Source organism: Neovison vison, chromosome 7 (assembly GCF_020171115.1).
Source record: "Neovison vison isolate M4711 chromosome 7, ASM_NN_V1, whole genome shotgun sequence".
Classification (NCBI taxonomy): domain Eukaryota; kingdom Metazoa; phylum Chordata; class Mammalia; order Carnivora; family Mustelidae; genus Neogale; species Neogale vison.
Window position 1 is genome coordinate 53354836 of NC_058097.1, and position 22573 is coordinate 53377408.

The 22573-nt window shown below is 49.9% G+C and overlaps 1 protein-coding gene across 4 annotated transcripts; it reads right to left on the reverse strand.

Moving 5' to 3' along the window:
- Positions 1 to 248: 248 nt before the first annotated feature.
- Positions 249 to 22307, reverse strand: CCDC61 (coiled-coil domain containing 61). 4 transcript variants are annotated; one of them, XM_044257074.1, is made up of 14 exons: positions 22283 to 22307; positions 15273 to 15431; positions 14939 to 15021; positions 11089 to 11246; positions 9856 to 10017; positions 3535 to 3745; positions 3362 to 3444; positions 2530 to 2699; positions 2336 to 2411; positions 1870 to 2012; positions 1695 to 1773; positions 1463 to 1517; positions 707 to 785; positions 249 to 607 (listed from the first exon to the last, which is right to left on the reverse strand). In XM_044257074.1, the coding sequence occupies exons 2-14, from the start codon at positions 15418 to 15420 to the stop codon at positions 510 to 512; spliced, it is 1545 nt and encodes a 514-aa protein (XP_044113009.1). In that variant the 5' UTR covers positions 15421 to 15431; positions 22283 to 22307; the 3' UTR covers positions 249 to 509. The 4 variants fall into 4 exon arrangements, with proteins under 4 accessions (XP_044113009.1, XP_044113010.1, XP_044113008.1 ...); XM_044257075.1 differs by lacking the exon at positions 22283 to 22307 and adding an exon at positions 18572 to 22200 and having other exon boundaries at positions 707 to 782; XM_044257073.1 differs by lacking the exon at positions 22283 to 22307 and adding an exon at positions 18572 to 22200.
- Positions 22308 to 22573: the final 266 nt, after the last annotated feature.

The window sequence follows — 22573 nt, forward strand, 5'->3', positions numbered from 1 at the left end:
GTTGGCCCAGATGTCACTGACAGCAGCTCAGGGGTCCCGTGGGACCGTGAACCATGCTCCACAACACCCCTCCTCTAGCACTCAGTCAAAGATATCCTGTGCAACATCTCTGCTTGGACCCCTTTGAGGATGAGCTGCTCACTACCACCCTTCATTACTTTAGAGAGTCGGCAAGTTTTTCCTGACTCTGAACCCCAAAGTGCCTCCCAGAAAGACACCAGGCCCCATTTACAGCCACCACTCAATCCTCATGTCTTCCCCACTCCAGCTCCACCCTTCAGTCATAAGCTGAAGGATCCCAGAGGGGAATACGTTTATTTACAAAATTCACATACCCTCCCTCCCAGCATGCAGTGTGTAGGGGGGAATCAAGGCTTCACACACCTGAAACCCCCTGTGAGCACCAACAGGGGAGGAGCCTGAGCAGGGCTGGATGGACAAGCCGACCAGCGCCCCCACTCAGAATCCAGCGGAGGGGGGGGATGGAGGGGCTGTACTCCTTGTGGGGGTCACGACCGTGTGTCCAGTCGGTTCATATATTCCTGCAAGGCCTTCAGGCGCGCGTCTATTTCGGCCATGTCCGCCGCCTGGTGGTCGGAGCTGTATTCTGTGAGAGCGGGTATGGGTGCAGTGGCCGTGAGGGCCCAGCACACTTCCCTTGGGCCCAGGGGGCTGGGGAGGGAGAGATGTGGAGTCCCGGGCTCACCTTTCATAGGGACCCAGCCTCCTGAACTGGTCAGGCGTCTCTGATGGTGGCCGCGTTCCAGAGGGGTGGACTTCTGCTGCTGGGAGAGACGGGAAGGAGGGGTTCGGTATTCTCCCTCCATTCCTGTCCCCCAGATCCCACTGGAAATTTTGAACCTAAGGGCCTCAAAGAACTGGGGCTGACACCAACTGGGCACTTACTAGATACAAAATCGCCTCCTGGTATCTCCACCGGAGCCCCCTGGGATGAAAACTACTACCATCCCCTTTGAACAATTTACAAAACTGAGGCTAAGGGGCACCTGGGTGGCTCAGTGGGTTAAAGCCTCTGGGTCCTGGGATCAAGCCCAGTATTGGGCTCTCTGCTCAGCAGGGAGCCTGCTTCCCACCCCCCTCTCTCTGCCTGCCTCTCTGCCTACTTGTGATCTGTGTCTGTCAAATAAATATATAAAATCTTAAATTTAAAAAAAAAGAAAAGAAACTGATGATAAGAACTACCAGGAGTCACACATGTGACAGGAAGGCGGGGCCATGTTTTAAGAGCTGGTCACTTGAGGCTAGGTGCCATCAGCAGGTATCATCTCCCCCAACCCAACTCCACACTCCCCTCCAATCCAATGGTCTCAAAACATTCTGCATCCAGGTGCATTTCAAAAGACCCCTAGGCAACCTGACTGCCCCAGAATGGGAATGATGGGCTTCTGGTGGTTTCCTGCTACCCCCACCTCCTTCAAGATCTGGGGAAAAAGACACTCACCTTGTTGGGCCCACCCCAGGTTGTGGGGCTGGGAGGCTTCCCGCGGCGGCGCACGCTTGACAGGAAGAGAGTATTCAGGAACAGCGGGTGGAGCCTTGGGCACCTCCCACCTAGCCCACCAGGGTGGTTTCAAGGCTCCCGTCCCTATCACCCAATCTCCTCTCAAAAGGCTGTTTCCAGACTCCCCAAATTCCCGTTTGAAGGCGGTCCTTTCCCTGGGCCCAAGTTTTACCCTCTAGGAAGGGATTCGGAGAAATCCTCCAACTCGCTGCAGGAGCTGGCAGACGAGCAGCGGCTGCGGAAACTGTCCACTAGAGTGGGGAGCAGAGAGTAAGCCAAGCCTTCCGCGCTCACCCGCCTGAGGCGCCCAGCCCACCGGCCTGCCCCGCGCACTGCAACCCAGTTACCGGAGGAGCTGCGGTTTCGAAAGCGGTCAGCCGCGTCCCCTCGGCCGCTCACGGCAGCGGGGGGCCGAGTCTGGCGAGACCAGGAGAGGGACGGACCGTCCCCGCTTCCTCCGCTGCCCAGTCGGTTCCGCTGCTGCTGCTGCCTAGGGAGCGGAGGAGGAGATACCACCTTGTGCGCGCAACTGATGCTAGGAATGGCGTCGCTGGGACCCTCTGGGTCACAGCCAGGGCCAGTATCCCAGCTGAGGTCACACAGGAAAGGGAAGGAAAAGGCATGCGGTGACATAGACCTGGTGGCGGGGGGTCAGGAAAGGAGGTGGAGGTAAGGTGGAAAGCAGGAGCAGGGAAAGGGAGAGATAGAGCGGGTGACAGATGATGGCGACAGATGGGAGACGAGGATGGACAAGTGCACAGGCCCATGGGGGAGGGGGGTAAAGGGACAGATAAGGAGGAAATGGGCGCTAACCTCATTTTGATCTCTCTCTGCTTCTTCTCTTTGGCTTTAACAAAGGCTGTAGGGTCAAAACGTGGCGCGCGACTACCTAGGATGGGGTGGGAGAGCGTGGAGAGAAGAGGCTGGGGTCACAGGACCACGTCTCCACAGCGCCAGTCCATCCCCCACCCTACCGCGGGCAGGGCAGGGCAGGGCAGGGCAGAGACCTGTGGGCGAGGGTGAGGGGCGGGCAGGGCGGCCTCTACCCCGGCCCCCCCGGCCACTCTCCCGGGAAGAAGAGCGGGTCGCACCGCGACCACGCGATGTGGAGCGCTCCCGCGACGATGAAGCCCGATCCTCCCGCGCCCGGGGCTGCGGCACTGGCGGAGTCCGTCTCCTGCGGGCACAGGGCCCAGCGTCCGTTTCCCACCCGCCAGCTCCTATGTCAACTTCTATTTCAAGCCTCTTCTCGGATCACACCCTCTCCGAACCTTCAGTCCATCCCCATCAACTAGACATTCACGCCCTTGCACAGACCCTTACAGATACCTTGTCCCAGGCTCTGCCCCTCTCGGAGCCACAGAGAACCCTCCCCCCCTAAAAAGAACCTGTCACTTCCCTACATCCGAACAAACCCCCTGGACCCTTCTTCCTGTCTCCCACAGCTCCCTAGAAATCCTTTCTAATACTCCATCACCCATCCCAATAAATAACATCGGACATCAACCAGATCCCCACCAGCTGGGCCACGCCCTTTCGCTCCACAAGATCCATAGGTCCCACCCCTCCCCCCCCTTATCTCCAGCCCCAGTCTCCTGACTGACCCTTCAAGCCCAGTCCATCTCTTCACAGACTCGTCCTGCCGTATCCAACTTTCCGCCCCACGCAGTCTATCAGATTCCTTCCAACCCTCTATCCCCCTCTACTCTAAGCCTCACTTTCACTCAGGCCCTGACCCTACGGCCTGGGCCCCGCCCTCCCACCCACAGACTCCGCCCCTGCTCCCCAGTCCCCACCCATCCAGTCCCTGGCCCCGCCCCTTCAGACCTCCTCTCTCACCCCCTCTTGTACACAGCCAACTCGGTGTTCACCGTCCTAAGCCGGGCGCGCAGGCTCCGCTCCGAAGCCTTCACCTCCTCGAGCTGCCAGGAGTGAACAGGGGCGTAGAGGACAACACTGAAGCCGAGGTCCAAACGCCACCGGTCACCCCGCCGCCCGCCACAACCCCTCACCTCCTTGGCCAGGCGCCGGCAATCCTGGCTGCGGCGGCTGACCCCGCGGTGTCCAAGGCCCCGCTCTTGCCGCAGCTCCAGCTCCAGTCCCCGGACGAGCCCACGCAGGGCCTCAGCCTCCTGGCGCGCTGCCCTCCCGGCCAGAGCCTCCTCGCGTGACTGGCCCAGCTGCGCCTCCAGTTCTCGCTTCTCAGATGCCAGGCGTGAAACCCTGGGGAAGACAAGAGGGAAGACAAGTGTAGGGAGGAGGACTCGCAGGATCCCATCATTGTCATTTCTCCATGGGGCTGGGCACGAACCATTTCATCTGCTCCACGAAGGCAGGCAGGCACCCCCACCACTCCAGCTGCCCCCATGGTCCCATCATCTCTCCTCCGCCTCCCGCACATGAGGAACACGGCCACATCACTCCCAGTCATCCCACGGGGAGGACACAGCCCTGTGAGTTCCAATGCCAAAATAAGTCATTGATCTGTCCTTCTCTGTACCCTGAAAACCTAGCCCTGAGGTAGGTCCTGACCTTTGACTTCCTCCAAGCCTCTCAGTCAGCTCACACTGCCTCCTATTCACCAGAAGACTCTTTCTAAAATGCAAATCCAATGGGGCATCTGGGTGGCTCAGGTGGCTGGGCTTCTGATTCTTTATTTCGGCTCAGGTCATGATCTCAGGGTCCTGAGACTGAGCCCTGCATGGATCCCCTCATCTGGCTCCACGCTCAGCCTGGGGTCTGCTTGTCCTTCTCCCTCCCCTGCTTGCACTCTCTCACACGCGATCTCTCTCTCTCTCTAAAACAAATACATAAAATTTTACTTATTTATTTTTAATTTTAAAGATTTTATTTATTTATTTGTCAGAGAGAGATCACAAGTAGGCAGAGAGACAGGCAGAGAGAGGAGGAAGCAGGCTCCTTGCCAAGCAGAGAGCCCGATGCGGGACTCGATCCCAGGACCCTGAGATCATGACCTGAGCCAAAGGCAGAGGCTTAACCCACTGAGCCACCCATGCTCCCATAAATAAAACTTTAAAGATGCAAACCCAATCAGGTCATTACTATGCTCAAAACCTTCCTTGAGAAAAAGACGTACACACAAGGCTATTCATTGCAGAACTCTTTGTAATAGCAAAAAGAGTAGAAATAACCAAAATGTACACCAACAGAAAATAAGGTGAATTTCTATTGTATATCCACTCAATGTCCTAGCCAGTGCAATAAGGCAAGAAAAAGAAATCAAAGGGAAGGATTAAGGAAGAATGAAGAAAACAGTCATTTGCAGATGAAATGATTATAAGTATTGAAAATCAAAGGAAGTTTATAAATTATAAGAAATAATAAGAAAACTGACCAAAGTTACTAGATACAAAATCAACATATAAATACAACTATGGGGTGTCTACGTGGCTCCGTTAACCAACTGAGCACCTGCCATCAGCTCAAGTCAAGATCTCAGGGTCCCAGCAGGGAGTCTGCTTCTCCCTTTCCCACTCCCCCCAACTCCTGCTCTCTCTGTGTCTCTCAGTAAACATCAACATGGTTTATATTTAAAGAAACTATTAGCAAAATCATCCAAAGATGGAAAAATCTAACAAAATATAGACCTACATAAACACATAGGTATACTGTTTACATATTAGAATACACACTATTGGGGTACCTGCGTGGCTCAGTTGGTTAAGTGACTGCCTTCAGCTCAGGTCATGATCCCAGAGTCCTGGGATTGAGTCCCCCATCAGGCTCCCTGCTCCATGGGGAGTTAGCTTCTCCCTCTGACCTTCTCCCCTCTCATGCTCTCTCTGTCTCTCTCTCAAATAAATAAATCAAATCTAAAAAAAAAAAAAAGAATACACACTATTTATACAGATTTCAGCTTTTCAGCTTCCCCTAAATTATTCTATAGATTCAATGCAATACCAATAAAAATCCCAACAAGTTTTGGGGCACCCAGCTGGCTCAGTCAGTGGAGCATCTAACTCTTGGTCTTAGGGCCATGAGTTCAAGCCCCCTGTTGGGTGTAGAGATTATTTAAAAAGACTAATATTTTAAGCCCATTATTAAAAAAAAATTCCGGGACGCCTGGGTGGCGCAGTTGGTTGGACGACTGCCTCCGGCTCAGGGCGTGATCCTGGAGTCCCGGGATCGAGTCCCACATCAGGCTCCCAGCTCCATGGGGAGTCTGCTTCGCTCTCTGACCTTCTCCTCGCTCATGCTCTCTCTCACTGTCTCTCTCTCTCAAATAAATAAATAAAATCTTTAAAAAAAAAAAAATTCCAGCAAGTTTTATGTTTTTGTATTGAAAAACCTATTGATTCTAAAATTCATAAAGAAATGTAAATTTCCAGGGCGCCTGGGTGGCCAGGAAGTCTACTTCTCCCTCTTGCATTCCCCCTGCTTGTATTCCCACTTTCACTGTCTCTCTCTCTCTCTCTCTCTGTCAAATAAATAAACAAAATCTTTTTTTTTTTTAGATTTTATTTACTTATTTGACAGACAGAGATCACAAGTAGGCAGAGAGGCAGGCAGAGAGGGAGGAAGAAGCAGGCTCCCCGCTGAGCAGAGGGAGCCTGATTCGGGGCTGGATCCCAGGACCCCGGGATCATGACCTGAGCTGAAGGCAGAGGCTTTAACCCACTAGGGCACCCAGGAGCCCCAAATAAATAAAATCTTAAAAAAAAAAAAAAAAAAAGGAGTTGATCAAGTAAAGAAAAAAAACAAGAGAGAGAAATGTAAATTTCCAGGAAGGCTGGGTGGCTCAGTTGGTTGAGAGTCTGCTTTTAGCTCAGGTCGTGATCCCAGGGTCCTGGGATCGAGCCCCACATTGGGCTCCTTGCTCAGCTAGAGGCTTGCTTCTTTCTTTACCTCTGCCTGTCTATGCTCTCTTTCTCTCTCTGACAAATAAATAAAATCTTTTTTAAAAAATGTAAATTTTAAAAAATAACCAAGAAAAATTCTTAAAATGGAAAAACAAAAGTCAGAAGACTTCCTCTGCCCAGTATCAGCCTAATTATAAAGCTACAATAATTTTAACAGTGTGGTGCTGGCACAAGGACAGACAAAACAATGGACGACAGAGCACAGAACCTCACCTGATGTGTGATACATATATAAACATTATTGGTGAAAATGGCTAGGGAGTAAGGAAAGGATACTCTTTTCAATAAATGTCATTGGGCTGATTGGTCATGTGAAAAAAACCAGGAAAGGACTCCTACCTCCCCAAAAATCAATTTCAGGTATATTGTAGACATAAATGTGAAAAGCAAAAGACAAAGAATTATAGAAGATGATACAGGACAACAGCTTCATGATACTGAGAGAAAAGGATTCTAAAAACAGACATAAAAATCACTAACTTCAGAGAAAAAATTTATAAATTAATTTACATAAAATTAAGAACTACATAAAGGTGCCTGTTTATCAAAAGACACTATTAAGAGAGTGAAAAGGCCAGCTATAGAAGGCAAGAAGGTTTTTGAAATACATAAAATTAACAAAGGGCTCATATCCTGACTATATAAAGAGTTCCTAGAAATCACTAAGAAATAGATGACAGAAGAAAAATAGGCAGCTGACAAAACAGGAAATCCAAATGGCTACTAAATATATGAAAAACTGTTCAATATCACTGGTAATTAGCAAATGAAAAGTACCAAGAGATGCTAGGTTGATGGAAACTTAATAAGAAGGAACCAAGTCTCCGTATCCAAACTCATCAGCCCCAACACCACCTGACAGTAGGTAAGCACACAGTACCACCACGGAGGGCATCTTGCCAGAAACCTAAATCTGGGGGCGCCTGGGTGGCTCAGTGGTTAAGCCGCTGCCTTCGGCTCAGGCCATGATCTCAGAGTCCTGGGATGGAGCCCCGTATCAGGCTCTCTGCTCAGCAGGGAGCCTGCTTCCTCCTCTCTCTCTCTGCCTGCCTCTCTGCCTGCTTGTGATCTCTGTCTGTCAAATAAATAAATAAAATCTTAAAAAAAAAAAAAGAAAGAAAGAAACCTAAATCTGATGAGCCTATAGGTTTAACAACTACTTCACAGGAAATACAAGGGATGGGGAATGCATTAACCATAGAGACAGAATGAAGTATTTACAGAGGAGATATGATGTCTGGGATTTGCTTCTGAGGGAAAGGGGAGTACACAGATCAAACAAGATGGGCAAAATGTAGATAACCATTGAATCGAAGGCAAAGGACGTAGGCATCATACTATTGTCTACTTTTGTGTGTTCTTGGAATTTTTCTTAATAAAACACTTCTTGGTGCCTGGGTAGCTCTGTCAGTTAAGTGAATGCCTTCAGCTCAGGTCCTGATCCCATGGTCCTGGGATCCAGTACCCCCTCAGGCGCCCTGCTGAGCAGGGAGCCTGCTTCTCCCTCTGCCTGCTGCTTCCCCACTTGTGCTCTTTCTCTGTGTCAAATAAATAAATAAAAATCTTAAAAAAAAAAACAAAAAAGTTCTTAAAATTTGTAGCTCCCCTATATTCTCCAAGGAGCTTCCCATTCAGCCCCACCTATTTGACGTCCCTCTTCCTCTCCCCCCACCTTCCCCTCCAGCCAAGCTTCTCTTTGCAGATACAAGTCTTCCTTCTGGAACACTCTCTCACCTTCAAATATCACATCCCCTGCCTGCTGCCAGGCTAGGTCACGTCTCTCTCTTCTCTGCTTTTGTGGTTCTCTGTACATTTCCTTCCTAAAGCTAACATTTATCAGTGTGATTATCTGTTTTCTGTCTGGATCCTCCAGCCGTCTGGCCACTGTGAGGGACCCGAGTTCTGCTGCCAGATTGACTATGTTTGACTCTACCCCACTTATTACAAGCTGGGTGACCTTAGGCAGTTTGACCTCACATCTCTGCAAAGTGGGATGATAAAAATAATAATTCCCACCTATAAGGCTGTAAGAATCTATGAAGAGTGCTTGGGATCATGTCTGACACTGAGTAAGGGCTCAAGAGGCATTAACTAGGGCTGGGCAGCGTGCCTGGCACACAATACGAACCGGGAAAATGTCCAATGGATGAATGAATAAATTTGGAGTCTTCCCGAACTTCCGAACTCCAGTTAGGAAGAGGAAGTTGGGAAGAGGAAGATAAGAAGCCTTTGACCAGCTATAGGATCTCAAGCTACCCTTGCTAGTTCTGGCTGTTTCTGAAGGGCAAAGGGCACCACGCTGTGGCCAGTCTGGGAAACACATACATCCACACAAACCAGTCCTGAGGCTGAACTGAGGACAAAGTTTGCGCTGCTTCAACGCACAGCCAATCTCTTCCAGGAGGACCCACAAGGCTCTCCAGCTCCGTAAGCTCCCACTCCTCCCCGTCAGCCCCAACACTCAGTCCTGGCCGAGCAGCCTAGCAGCTGCCAACAGAACAGAGCGCAGCAGCTAAAGGAAACAAAGGGGGCTTGGTGCTGGCTGCCCGGATTCAAGGTCTAGTCTGGCCATATTACTCACTGTGACTGGGGCAAATTCTCTAACCTCTCTGGGCCTCCACGTTCCTCCCCAGCAAAACGCGGATAACAGCAATGCCTGCCTTGCAAGGATTAAAAGAATGAAGTCATAAACCACTGAGCAGAATCCCTGGTACACAGTGAAATCCTCAATAAACATTAGCTGCTGTAATAATTATTACTGTTACTTCTATTATTGTTACTAAGCGCCTGGGTGGCTCAGTCAGTGCCATGTCCGACTCTTGATCTCAGCTCAGGTCTTAATCTCAGAGTTGTGAGTTCAAGCCCCGTGTTGGGCTCCATGCTGCGTGTGGGGCCTGACTTTAAAAAATAAAAAATAAAAAAGATAAACAAATAAAAATATTATTTGCCCTACCCAATGGATGGGGCCCCCTCCAAGTGGGGATGGAGTCCCTGATTCAGCACCCCACAAGGCACAGCACATGGTAGGTACTCAGTAAACATGCCAAAAAGACTTTGTTTTCTTCACTTTACTCTCCTAGTCCCCTTGTTCTCACCACATCCTACCAAATACAATGCCTTTGCACATGTTGTTCCTTCTGCCTAGAATACCCTTCCCTTACTAGGCAGGCTCCAGTCTCCCCTCTGGGCTTCCCACGTTCCACCCACTGTGAATCGTAACTGTCTGCAGACAGAGCTATCTCCCCCCACTGGACTGGGAGTCCCAGGAGGGCAGGACCAGGACTGTCTCAGTCATTGCTGTGTCCCCAGCACCACCCAGCACGAGGCAGGCACAAAGGAGGGGCTCAGAATAAGTACCTGGTGAATGAGGGCCCACCATCCTCCCAGTAGCACAGAGCACGGGACCCTGCGGCGCCCCCCCAAGCCCCAGCCGCCCTCCCCTCCCAGACTCACTGCTCTCTCAGGTGCCAGATTTCCTTCTCCCGCGTGTCCCGAGCATCCGGGCCGTCTAGCCCTCGAAGGCGGCCCAGCTCCTCCTTCAGTGAGCGGATGATGCCCTGCAGGACCACAGGGTCTGGCTTGCCCTGGTACGGGAGGGGCAGCGGGTAGTGAATCCTGGGGAGGATTAGAACCGTGGCAGCTCAGAGGCCAAGAATCCACCCAAGGGCAACTACCAGAACCTGAGAGCCTTCGAGTATGAAAACCCCCAATTCCAAAAACCTCACATTCCTAGAGACTTAAGTTCCCAATGCAGCTTCCAGCCCGCTCCCTGCTCCCCTGCCCCTCGCACCCACCTGCCGGCCGGCAGACTCCCTTATCTAGCAGACTTGGAACCACCGGCACCGACAGGCCTGGTGGAGTCTGAGCTGACTCCCCTGTCATTCACTGCTGATGGAGTGAACCTGCCGCCAAGCACAGTCCTAATTCAGATTCCACAGGGGTAGATTCTAAATGGCCCGACCTGCATCACCTCTTGGCTGAGGAAAGGTAAGTCACCTCAATCTACTGTCCCACCAGATGCTATGCATCTGGGACTGACATCCTCCCACTAGAAAATCAGATGCGGCAGACACCATCCCCTGGCTCCCCAATGGCCATTTCTGGCACCCTTTTGCCTTGCTGCCTCCCAATATGCAGGCTAAAAAAGCAAGCTTATTATCCTAGCATCTCCTGCATGGTGACTGCTTGTGGCCATGTATAAGGAAAGGCCACAAGACCATTCCTGGCCAAATATTATAGGAAATCTGTTGGGCATTTCCTAAGAACACTTTTGCTTTCCTGATAAAAATGTAGATGCCATAACAAGTACAGCCCTGTTCTCTTCCTCTTGCTTTGATATAGAATAAGTGCCTGGAGGGCCAGCAGCCATTTTGTGAGCATGAAGAGGTAAGTCTGGAGGTCAAAAAGTCAACACATCAGGGATGACAAAAGGAAACAAGACAAAACAGCGGGAGCCTGAGTCCCTAATGAAATTTTTGTTGTGTCATAAACTATTATTTGTTTCAAGCACTAATAATAGTTATTCTGCTATTTATAGCCCAACACAGTATTAAATGATACAAATCTCAACCCTGAAGATTCCAAAGGCAACACTCCCCCCCGCCCTTGCCCTCAGGGGTTCCTGAGTTCTAACCACATCCCCACCTGCACGCCAGCCTGAGCTTAGAGCCAGTCCCTTATCCCCACCTGTCAAACTCTACAGAGTAGATGAGGATCAGGTAGCGCTTGGAGTTGAGCTGGGCTGATCTGGAGGCCAAGGGGCCTGAGCGGCCCCCCATCTTGCGATTCCGCAGGGACTCCAGATCTGTGTAGGTCAGTAGGTCAAGGGTGACCGACTCACTGCTCTGTTGGAAGAGGATGAGGATGGGAAGAAATGCTGGGCGACCGACAGGGCCACACCCAGAGCACACAACCCACCTACCCAGGCCACACCCCATCCATTCTTTGGGCTTGCTGGGCTTTTCCTACACTGAGGAGGATGATCAAGATGGCCCTGCCTTAGGGCTGGCACAAGGATGTCAGAGGGAGAAACGGGAAAGAACCTAAATGCCCACCCATGGGAGACAGCTTAGTGCTGTGGCTCTCCAAGCATTGCCTGAAGACCCATGGGGGTCCCCAAGACCCTTTCAGGGAATCCACGAGGTCAAAACAATTTCCATAATAATACTAAGATGTCATGTGCCTTTTTTTGCTTTGCTGGCATTTATACCAACGGTGCAAAACAATTGTGGGTAAAAGCGATGGTACCCATCAGCACACATCAAGCCAGCGGCATCAATGTAGTAGTAGTCACCGTATTCTCTGTTGCCCCGTAGTCCCAGTGGGGGGCCAGGAAGGAAGAAGAAAGGAACGAACATAACACAGGAAATCAAACCTAGAATGTTCTTTTCTTTCTTTTTTTTTTTTTTTTTTAAGATTTTGTTTATTTATTTGACACAGAGAGAGACCGCACAAGCAGGGGGAGCAGCAGGCAGAGAGAGAGGGAGAAGCAGGTTCCCCGCTGAGCAGAAAAGCCCAATGTGGGGCTGGAGCCCAATGTGGGGCTCCATCCCAGGACCCCAAGATCATGATCTGAGCCAAAGGCAGACATTAACCAGTTGAGCCACCCTGGTGCCCCAAATCTAGAATGTTCTTGGTGAAGCAGTAAAAATCATTAATTTTATTGAATCTCCATCCTGGAGAACATGGCATTTTACTACTCTGTGACACGATGGGAAGCACACATTCTGTGGCATTCCAAAGTATGACAGTTATCTCAGGAAGAACACTTCTGTAATCGAGCTTAGGTCTAAATTAGCCACTTTTTCATGGAAAACTATTTTTATTTGAAACAACGACTGACAGACATAACTACGGTTATTCAGACTTGGGTGTCTGGCAGGCATTTTCTCAAAAATGAACAAAGTCAGCTTGTCACTTCAAGAAAAACAGCTACCAGTATTTGTTGCCAATGGTAAAATTCAAACTTCACAGCAAAAATTAGAATTTTGGAAAACTTGGATCTGACACTGGGTGCTTGATAGCTTCTTGATGTTGAAAGACTTCCCTGGTGAGATTAGGGAGGATATTAACAAATGTGACTTCCTGATATTGTATTAAAAAAATGTGTCAACACTTGGAAGATCTATATAACTCAGTGAACCATAGTTTCTAAATGACCATCGCATGACATCATAAGATGGGTAAAAGATCCAAGTAAAGTTCAAGATACATCCATAGATTTTAATGTAACCTGATCATGTTCACGGATAGGCTTTTGGACTCCACACTGCAACAAATCTTTAAGAAATTACCACCTGCCCACTTTTAGTATGTTAGCAAAGAAGGATTTTCACAATTTCCTGATTAAGGGGCTCCCTTTTCCAACTACATAGGTATGTGAGAGAGATTTTTCAGCATATACTTCAACCAAAACAAATCACAACAGACTGAATGCAGACGCACATATAAGAATCTAGAAGATTTGGGGGTGCCCGAGTGGCTCAGTCAGTTATGTGTCTGGTTTTGGCTCAGGTCATAATCTCTGAGTCCTGGGATTGAGCCCCACCTCAGGCTCCCTGTCTGCTTCCTCCCTCTCCCTCTCCCTGTGGCTCCCCCTGCTTGTACTCTCTTCTCTCTCTCTGTATGTTTGTGTGTGTGTGTGTGTGTGTGTGTGCGTACGCACGCGTGCATGTCAAATAAGTAAAAATCTTTAAAAAAAAAAGGATCTAGTTTTCTATTAAGCAAGACATTAAAGAGATTTACAGAAATGTAAAATAATGCTGTATTTCCCACTAATTTATTTTGTTTTAGAAAATGTATTTTTGGGGTGCCTGGGTGGCTCGGTTGGTTGAGCGACTGCCTTCAGCTCAGGTCATGATCCTGGAGTCCGGGAATAGAGTCCCGCATTAGACACCCTGCTCAGCAGGGGGTCTGTTTCTCCCTCTGACCTTCCCCCTCTCATGTTCCCTCACTCTTTCTCTCTCAAATAAATAAAATCTTTAAAAAAAAATGTATTTTTCTGGGGCACCTAGGTAGCTCAGAGGGTTAAGCTTCTGCCTTCGGCTCAGGTCATGACTTCAGGGTCCTGGGATTGAGCCCCACATCGGGCTCTCTGCTCAGCAGGGAGCCTGCTTCCCCCTCCCTCTCTGCTACTTGTGATCTCTGTCAAATAAATAAATAAAATATTTTTAAAAATAAAAATACAATAAAAAGACAGTATCTGTAAAACCCTTACGAGCCAGACGCCATTCTAAGTTTTTTATAAAGAGGTCATTTAATCTTCATCACATTGTGAAATAGGGACTACTGTTATCCCCATATTACAGTTAGGAAAATTAAGGCATGGGGTGCCCAGGCAGCTCAGTCAGTTAAGCATCTGACTCTTGACTTCAGCTCAGGTCATGATCTGAATTGAGCCCTACACTGGGCTCCACACTGAATGTGGAGCCTGCTTACGATTCTTTCTCTCCCACTGCCCACCCCCCTGCCCCTGTTTGTACACTCACTCTCTCTCTCTCTCTCCCCCTCTCTCTAGGAAAAAAAAAAAAGAAAAAGAAAGGGGAAAAAAAGAAAAGAAAAGGAAAGGAAAGAAAAAAGAAAACTAAGGCATGGAGGGGAAGTAACTGGCCCAAGGTTCCCAGCTACTAAGTAGCAGTGATGAGTAGGAGTTCAGAATTCATGCTCTTGGCCATTACGCTACACTGCCTATACATGCTAAAATGTTAACAGTCTAAAGTAGGGGATAGACGGGATTATAAGAGACTGTCACTTTCTAACTCATACACTCTTTCACTGTCATAATTTTACAAGTACAAATTCTCTCTATAATCAGAGAATAATGTAGCTCATAGTTTTAAAATGAAGTCTAAGTAGCATCCCTACCACTCTAACTTCCAGCCTGTTTTTTTTTTCCTATTAATACATTTAACTATTTGCCATTATATATTTTTTCAACTTTTTGTTTTTCCCACTAGAATGTCAGCTTCGTAAGGACAGGAATTTTGTCTCTTCTGTTCACTGCTATATCCCAATGGCTATCACAGTGCCTGGCACACTGTAGATACTCAGTAAAAATGACACGAATGAATACTTATATTCACTGATGTGACTAAATGTTTATGAAATATTATTGAATCTTTTAAAAACAGGTTAAAGAATATTTTGGGAAGTATATCCACTATACAAAATTACACATCTACAAATACACACACATACATACACTTTCACAAGTAAACAAAGAAACAGAGAAATGGCTGGGGTGCTTTTCACCAAAATATTAATAAAATATCATCAGGAATGAGTATTTGGAGTAAAGTGGTTTTTACTTTCTTCCTTACGTTTCTTTGTGACATGATTTTTACTCTCTTCTTTACATTACTCTGTGACATGAATTTTCTACATGAGAGTATCTATCATTTACATTTGGGAATGAAAAATATAGCCCTGTCCCTTTAAGGAAATACAAGGTAGAGGGTCTTGCATATCAGTTGGGTATCTACCTCCCCAGGGATCCAGAAAACAGAAACCTCCCCTGGCCCCCAGCCCTGGCCCCTACCTGGGTGAGAGCCGACTCTAGCATGTTACAGAAGATGTTGAACTGTTTGAAGTTCCCCGTCTTGTGAGTCAGATCTTCGATGACTGGGTAGAGAGAAAAGTCCTTCCTGAAGTCTGACCACTTGCCCAGCCCAAGAGCAATGCATCCAAGCTTTTCAACTTTCTCCACCTCCCGTGCTTCTGGCCGGAGGGATGAGCCCTCCACCCCCTCCCCACGTTAGAGTCTCTTGTCAGGTAGAAGAGGCAGAAGGGCAGGTTCCTGGTTGGCCTCATCTTCAGCGAGAAGGTAATCCTGAGGAAGGACAGGTGAAGCCACCCCAGGCAGGCACACTCACAGCTGGCGTCAAACTGGCCCCGCCACTGGTCAGCCGTCATCCGGTCCTCCACTTCCAGCTCTAGCACCTGCCCAGACACCACCACCCGCACGGCATGCTCCACACCCCGGAAGACGTAGTCCACCTGCAGGCCAGCTGGCTGGTCCATGGCCAGTGTCACTGGGGAGAGGGATGAGACAGAGACCCAGAGGGGCTGAGAGCCCGGGCTCCGAAGCTGGAAGGCCAGAATTCATATCCTGGCTCTGCCATTCACCAGCTTCAGCACCTTCGGAAAAAGACTCCCTCTTGTTCTCATCTGGAATATGGGTATAATAACGGCATCGACCTCACAGAGTGGTCATGAGGATTAAACTGGACCATACATACAAAAGCATGTAGAACTGTGTCCATACCCAACACGTGCTGGCTAACAGAATACATGGTTTCTGACAAGAGAACCATGATTAATACTATTATTAATTTATTAATCCTCATATTCAATATATATTAATTAGTCATTCATTCATTCATTCATTCAAACATTTATGGAGAAAAATCAAGCTGCAAAGGGAGACAGAGAGTACTGAGGTCAGGAAGGGCAGATTTTAAGTCAGGCTTCAGGGCCGGCTCCTTGAGGAGGCAACCTATGGGCTTAGGGCTATCTAGCAAAAAGTGGTTCAAATCGAGAGAACAGCAGCACTGTATATTATCGATGACACACTTAAATCATGTCTAGTAAACTCATAATCGACTTTATTAATTGGTCTGTTCTAAGCCTAAGTCCCTTCTCTTAGCCAATGGGTTACCACCCGCTGTTAGTTCTTTGAGGTGGAAGAAAGGGGCAGATTTCTGCCTTCAGCCTGGATTTTAGCGGCTGGTGCAGAATGAGAGGCCCGGGCTGCCTGAGTTCACATGTAGCTTCAGCTATGTGCACATACGCAGGCAAGTTACTTCAACTCTCTTGGTGCCAGATTCCTTATCTTTAAAGTACATGCCATCCTGGGTGCTGGGGATATGATGACAAACCAGATTATGCCCCACTCTCAAGAGGGCAGCAACAGTCAGAGATATAAAAATGTCCAAAAAAGGGAGGGGAAGTAGTGGAAAAAGGAGATGCTGGGGGTAAGGGTTGTTCTTTTAGCTAAGGTAGCTAGGGAAGGCCTCTCTGAGCAGAGGCCTGAAGAGGGGTAAAGCAATGGGTTATTATCTCGGAGAAGAGTATCCAGGCAAAGGGAACAGCCAGGCAAGAGCTCCAAGGTGGGATGTTCCTGATTTATTCCAAGAACAGCGAGGTCAGCATGAGGGAGGGACAGAGATGAGATCTAATGGGCCAGATGGTGCTCACACAGGCCTTTGTAAACCCAGAGAAGGATGTCCGTGCTCATCTCCTTGGACTGGTATAAGGATTAAGAGTTAATCACGTTAAAATCTTTGGACAAACTGAGCAACGTCCGACACACAGCAATCACTAAAACACATACTGGCAACATCATCATTATTATTTGTTGTTGTTGTGTCTTGAAAGGCAGTACAGAAACAAGGCAAGCCCATTTTTCTTGCTGGTGGACAGATGGGGAAATTGAGGATCAGCGGAGTCCCACAGCTGCCCCCAAAACAGAGCTACCCAGGGCTGCCCCAACCCAGATCATGGGGATCTCTCCAAAGCCTGGTCTCCTTCTCTCCCCCACATCCTTTGCTCCTCACACTCCCCCAAGAACTCCTCCTAAAGGCTGATACAGAAAATATAATATTGTGAGGCCGGAAAATGATGAGCCCCAAAACTCTAATAAGTCAGTGGTTTTTAACCTTTTAAGAGTCTTTGCACCTTTGATAGTCTAATGAGATCTCTGAACAAGATCTCCCCAGATAAATGAATAGACCCATAACCCTTTGCAAGTAATTTCAGGGGCTCCCAGACCCTCCCCACCAGGCCCATCTACAGATTCCCCTTTCTCAAAAGCCCAAGGACAACCGCCAAAGCCCCAGACATTCTGGTAGGCTCCTCTGTCTCTAGGCCTAAGCTCTTAAGTTTATTCGGGGGAGGGGTCTCTCTCTTTGGAAGCGGCTGATGAAATCGAAAGACCTCTTCCCCTTGCAAATCCACTCTCACAATTAGCCACTCTCACATTCCCTGGAGGCGCAGAGGTGGGGTTAATAATCTCTGACCTATGGGCCAACAAATGGCTACACGTTTCAATACATCCTGCATCCCCTGGTCCTCAGTGCGGGTGCCAGGCAGCGCTGGCCCCGCCCCACCGGGTGTCCTAGACCTCGCCCCCGACCCCGCCCCTCCAGCTCCGAGGGCCAATCAATGGTTGCGCCGTTCTGGTTACCAAGGCGTTGGAGGTACCCGCAGAACGCCTGAGGAGCTGCACACCTTCACTTGCCCAATTCACCACCCCACTCGTGGTACCCAACTCCGGGGGGTGACAGAGGAATGAAGGGGCCCGTCCCACCCCATCTCCACCACCAACCCACCCCTGCTCTCCTCCTTCCCCACTCCCCCGCATAAGTTCCCCATTCTCTTCCGGAGAATAGCAGCCCTTCACTAAATCACAGGGCCTTTCAGAATCCAACTGCCCCTGATGTCATCCGCCTCCACCTCAGTCCCCAGATATTAAGCCCCTGAATATTCTCGCTGAATTCCATTGTCCTCTTACACACACCTGCCTCCCACACTTCCATAAACTTCGCCCGCTCCCCTCCCCTCATTCCTTCTTCTCCGCTGCTTGTCGTGAGCGCCCAACAATTGCTGATGAAATAAACCCACACCCCTGCCAGCTCCCCATCGTTCAGGCCCCAGAGGGCCTGGAGATTCTGGACTCTCCCACCCCTCCCCGCTGCAGAACCTCCCTCCTTCCCTCCATATCTCAGCCTCACTCCTTCTACCACATTCTTGAAACCAGCCCTCTCCACTCCCTTCCCCAAGTCCCTTATTGCCATTCTGCTCTCCCAGATTGGGGAGGGGGGGTGCATTCCCCTTCTCCGTAAACCAGCCCCCATGTTCTCCAGGGGTTCCCCCATATTCTACCTAAATTTTGCTCCCTCCTACTTTTCCACTTGGATTCTGCGTATTTGCCCAAGGTTCTACGCCACAGTGGGGATCTACCCCCATTTTCAGCCTGTCTTACATTATCCCCACATTTCACCTAGATTCTGCTCCCTCCCAAATTTTATGTATACCCCACCCCCAATATTTTCCACCTCTCTTCCCTGGAGAGCCTTCCCAGAACACCCCTCCTTGCTCCCCCCCAATTTGGGGGGATTCCCCAGGCCCCGCTTCCCTCCCCCCTTCCAATCTCCCCACCGTGTCCTTCTACCTGCATCCTCTGTCCTTGCTCTGTGACCAGTGGCCCATCCTGGTTGCTGGTTTCGTTCCAGTCCCAAGACTCTCCTAGCTCTTCGTCTCAGCTTCCAGACCCCGCATTCAAGGCCCCGCCCTCGCCAACCCGTGACGTCAGCCCTTCAACCTTGAGCGCTATGCGCGCACACCCCAGCACCCCACTCTGGCCCACACACCTGACCCCATTTCTCGGGCCTAGTGACATCATGGCTTCAGCGCACACGCGCATACACGTACGCACACGCACGCAAGCACACACGCACAAGCACACTCAGCTTTCCGACCCTGGGGCCTTTCCCTCTCATCTTTCACTAAGGTGACTCCCCTCTCGGTTTCCAGGGTTACATCACTGTCCCTGGCTCCTCCTCCACCCAATAGCGCTCCCTGGATATTTACGATTTCACAGTCCTTGCCCTAGGGTGGAAGCTGAGAATCTTCCACGCTGGGCTCCCCTAAAACAAATCCACATCACCATCTCCCACACAGGACACGGGCAAATCCCCACCTCTGTCAGCCCCCAGTCACGACAGCTATTTCGCACTGTCTGCAGCACCGGCTTCCTCCAACATCAGATTCCAGCCTGGCCAGGACTTAGCTGGCCTGTCCTATACAGTATATGACCCCCACACCTCTCATACACACACACACACACACACACACACACACACACACACACACACACACGCTTGGCCTGAGTTACCACTCCCCGCCATGTGAGTTTTAGCTGGCTAGAATCCCCCTCCCTTCACCCTGCACTCCCCCAGAATACAGACAGGAGCCTTCCACCCTGTCCCCCTGGAATATATAAACACGAAAGCCTTTAAGGACTCCCCACAACCTGCCCCTCCATAGTGCACACTGCAGCCCCCTCCTCCCCCCACCCCCAGAATATCCAAATACCCTCCCCTACTATTCCTCAAACGCTTTTTGCCTTAGATGAGGACTACACGCACCCATCAGTGACTTGTCCTAATTCTGCTCTCAGGTAGATGCTGTAACCATCCCCCATTTCACAAAGGATGAAACTGAGGTTTGCCTAGAACCCTGCAGTGAGGGGCTGGCACACTGGTTCCCCTCCCCATCACCCAGCTACACTTCTGTTTCCTCCCATAATTCTCTGCTCCTTTCCCTCCAGGCACCAATCCTTACGTGTGGCCTGGTACCTTAAGCATGACACACACCGCAGGACAGGGACTCCTGGGTTCAGCTCCTGCTCCTCCACTTACCCACAATATGGCCCAGGGCACTTCGCCTCTCTGGGCCTTCTCCCATCAGTAAAGTGGAGATGATAAGAGCTCCCATCTCACATAGGATGACTGTGGGGATTAGAGTAATTAATACATGTACAGAGTTTCAAACAGTGCCTGGCACCCGGTCAACTGTCCACCATCTGTGCAACTAGCTGACGATTAGCTGACAGACCAGAAGCCCAAGAAGGCAGAGCCATTTTGTACGTTCTTGTACGTTCAGCACCCTGGGCCTGGCACAGATTGGGGACTACTTGTGAATTTATGCGAGAGGCCAGGAAACAGGGTTCTAGGCACTGGAGATACAGACAAAGTCCTCTCCCCTCAGTTCATTGCTGTGTCACCAGGTCCCAGCTCCAATGTCCGTTCCTGTCAGATGCCCTCTCGGACTCCCAGGCTAGGTAAGGAGCTGTCTCAATCACCAGTGTCCCCAGCACTGCCCAGTGGAGGGGTAGGTAGTCCCAGAGGGGGAGTTTAATGATGAAAGAGCTCCAGTCCAAGCTCCAAACTGGTCTTTTACTTCAAGTGAGGACTGCAGACCTTCAGCATGAACACGGGTGCTTGATAAAAATTAAAAATAAAAAAATGCAGGATCTTGGGCATGATCCCAAATCTAAAGAAGTAGAAGTGGGGGGTAGGCCCAGGAATCTGCATTTTCTACAGACTCCACCAGCACTGAGATCTGAGAGCTTCTGCCCCTGGATACCACAGTCTGCCCAGTTTATTACCCCATCCTGACCCCACCACCCCACACAAGACCCTCCCAGCTCAACAACCCTGCCCTATACCACAGGGAGTCTCTCCTCCCCACCAAGAAATGGTGATGGTGATGATATAATACAAGGAGCACTTTTTTAGGGCCCTATGGGCCCTTCCAGGTACTATATTCTCATGGAGTCAATACTCTAGTGGGGGTTGGGAATCTAAGAAGCCAGGGGATATAAACAAACCCTAATATAAGTTGGGTAAGTGCTGTTAACTGAAGAAAACCAAAACCAGGTTATAAGAGGCCAGGGAGTAACAGAAGCTATTTTAGCTTGGGTGGTCAGCAAGGGCCAGTCTGTGGATTTGACATTTGAACAGAGACCTGAAGGAAGTGAGGGAGAAGCCATGCAGACATCTAGAGGGAACATTGTCCAGACAGAGGCACAGCAGGGACATTCCCCCAGCTGGGAATGTATTTGCTATGTCTGAAGAACAAGGAGGCCAGGGTGGCTGAAGCAATGTCAATAAGGGAGAATGGCAGGAGTCTGAGGGCAGGCTGGAGGGAGAGCCGAATCAGGTGGTGTCCTGTGGGCTTGGCGAGGTCTTGTACTGTGCGAAGTAGAAGCAAGTGTGGGAATGTCTGGACCAGGGAGCAACATGATATGATTTTTGTTTCAACAGAAACCCTTGACTACGGGCTCCAGGTGAGGAGCAAGGAACCCAGCGAGGAGGCCACTGCAACAGACCAGGTAAGGGCAGGTGATGACATGAATCAGAGCAGTAGCAAGGGAGGTGGTGAGACAGGGCTGGATTCTGGAAGTGTTCTGAAGATAGACGCATGAGATTTGCGGATTGGCAGATGACACGCATGCAAGGGAAAAGCAGAGTCAAGGACAACTCCAAGGTTTTTGCCCTGAGTACCTGGAAGAATGGAAGTGCCATCAGCAGGGTTTGGAGGTTGGAAGGGGAAGCTACAGGTTTGGTTTGGGACAAGCTTTTTAAAGCATGGATGTCAGTTGGACTTCCAAGGAGAGAAGAGTCGCCGTTGGACAAACGAGCCTGGAGTTCAGGGGAGAGATCCAGACTGCAGACAGGCACCTGGGAGTTATCATTATATAAAGAGCAGGTGAGGCCAAGCATTTAAACTCAGGCAACCCAAGTCCAGATCCCATAGTCTTAACCACCAGGAGCGGTGTTAGGAAGTTTAGGGGTCGTTCATACAAAACCTGGCATATACTCAACCCTAGATAAATGCTCCATGTATCATACGACATCACACCTCGCCCAAGCACACCTCCATCCTCCAAGTCCTCGCTCCTTCACTCCCTCCGCGTAGCTTCACCTGCCCTGCACCCAAATCAAGGCTTGAAACTCATCTCAAGGACCTCCGCTCCTCCACACCGCGCTAAAATCACCCCTCTCCTCAACCCCCCCATTAAATCACAAGGCTATAAGAGAATTTCTGTATTTGACCACCTGCTGTCTCCAGCTTTACACACTTTTCCCATTAAAGACCCTCCTGCGAGAAACAAAACATGACACCCCCCCCCCATTCAGACGCTGCCCTCTGCCTCACAAACCCTCGTCAAAGCGCCTACCCGTGTTAAACGTCACCCCTTCCCGATTCCCACACTGCGGGGTCAGCTGCCCGCCGCAGCCCATCCTCCCCCAAAGCATCCCCTCCCCCCAGGATCGCCACCCTAGCCCGCGCACCCGCCACTCTCGCAGCCTCTCACCTTCTCCACAGCCACCCCTCCTCGCGAGCCGCTCAACTGCCGAAGCTCCAGCCCCGCCCCAGGATCCGGCCTTCTCGCTTCTGACTGGCCCTGGCTCACTCGCAGCCGAGTTCTCATTAGTCAAAACAGACGCCCGTCACTCCGTGTCCCGCCTCAGAGACGAACCCACCCTCCAAAGCTTGCCATTGGTCAACTCGGATGAGAGATTCCTAAATGGGCTTAGTCCCGGGTCTTCGCTCCAATCATTACTGGCTAATTCCTACTGCCAGTCATGCAAAGAGGGTTGTTCCT

Coding starts and splice junctions, on each gene's coding strand:
- CCDC61 (XM_044257074.1), bottom strand. CDS start 15,420: ATGGACCAGCCAGCTGGCCTGCAGGTGGACTACGTCTTCCGGGGTGTG. Junction 2,013..2,335: donor CAGAGAGAGATCAAAATGAG/GTTAGCGCCCAT, acceptor TCCGCTCCCTAG/GCAGCAGCAGCAGCGGAACC. Junction 1,518..1,694: donor TCCGAATCCCTTCCTAGAGG/GTAAAACTTGGG, acceptor CTTCCTGTCAAG/CGTGCGCCGCCGCGGGAAGC.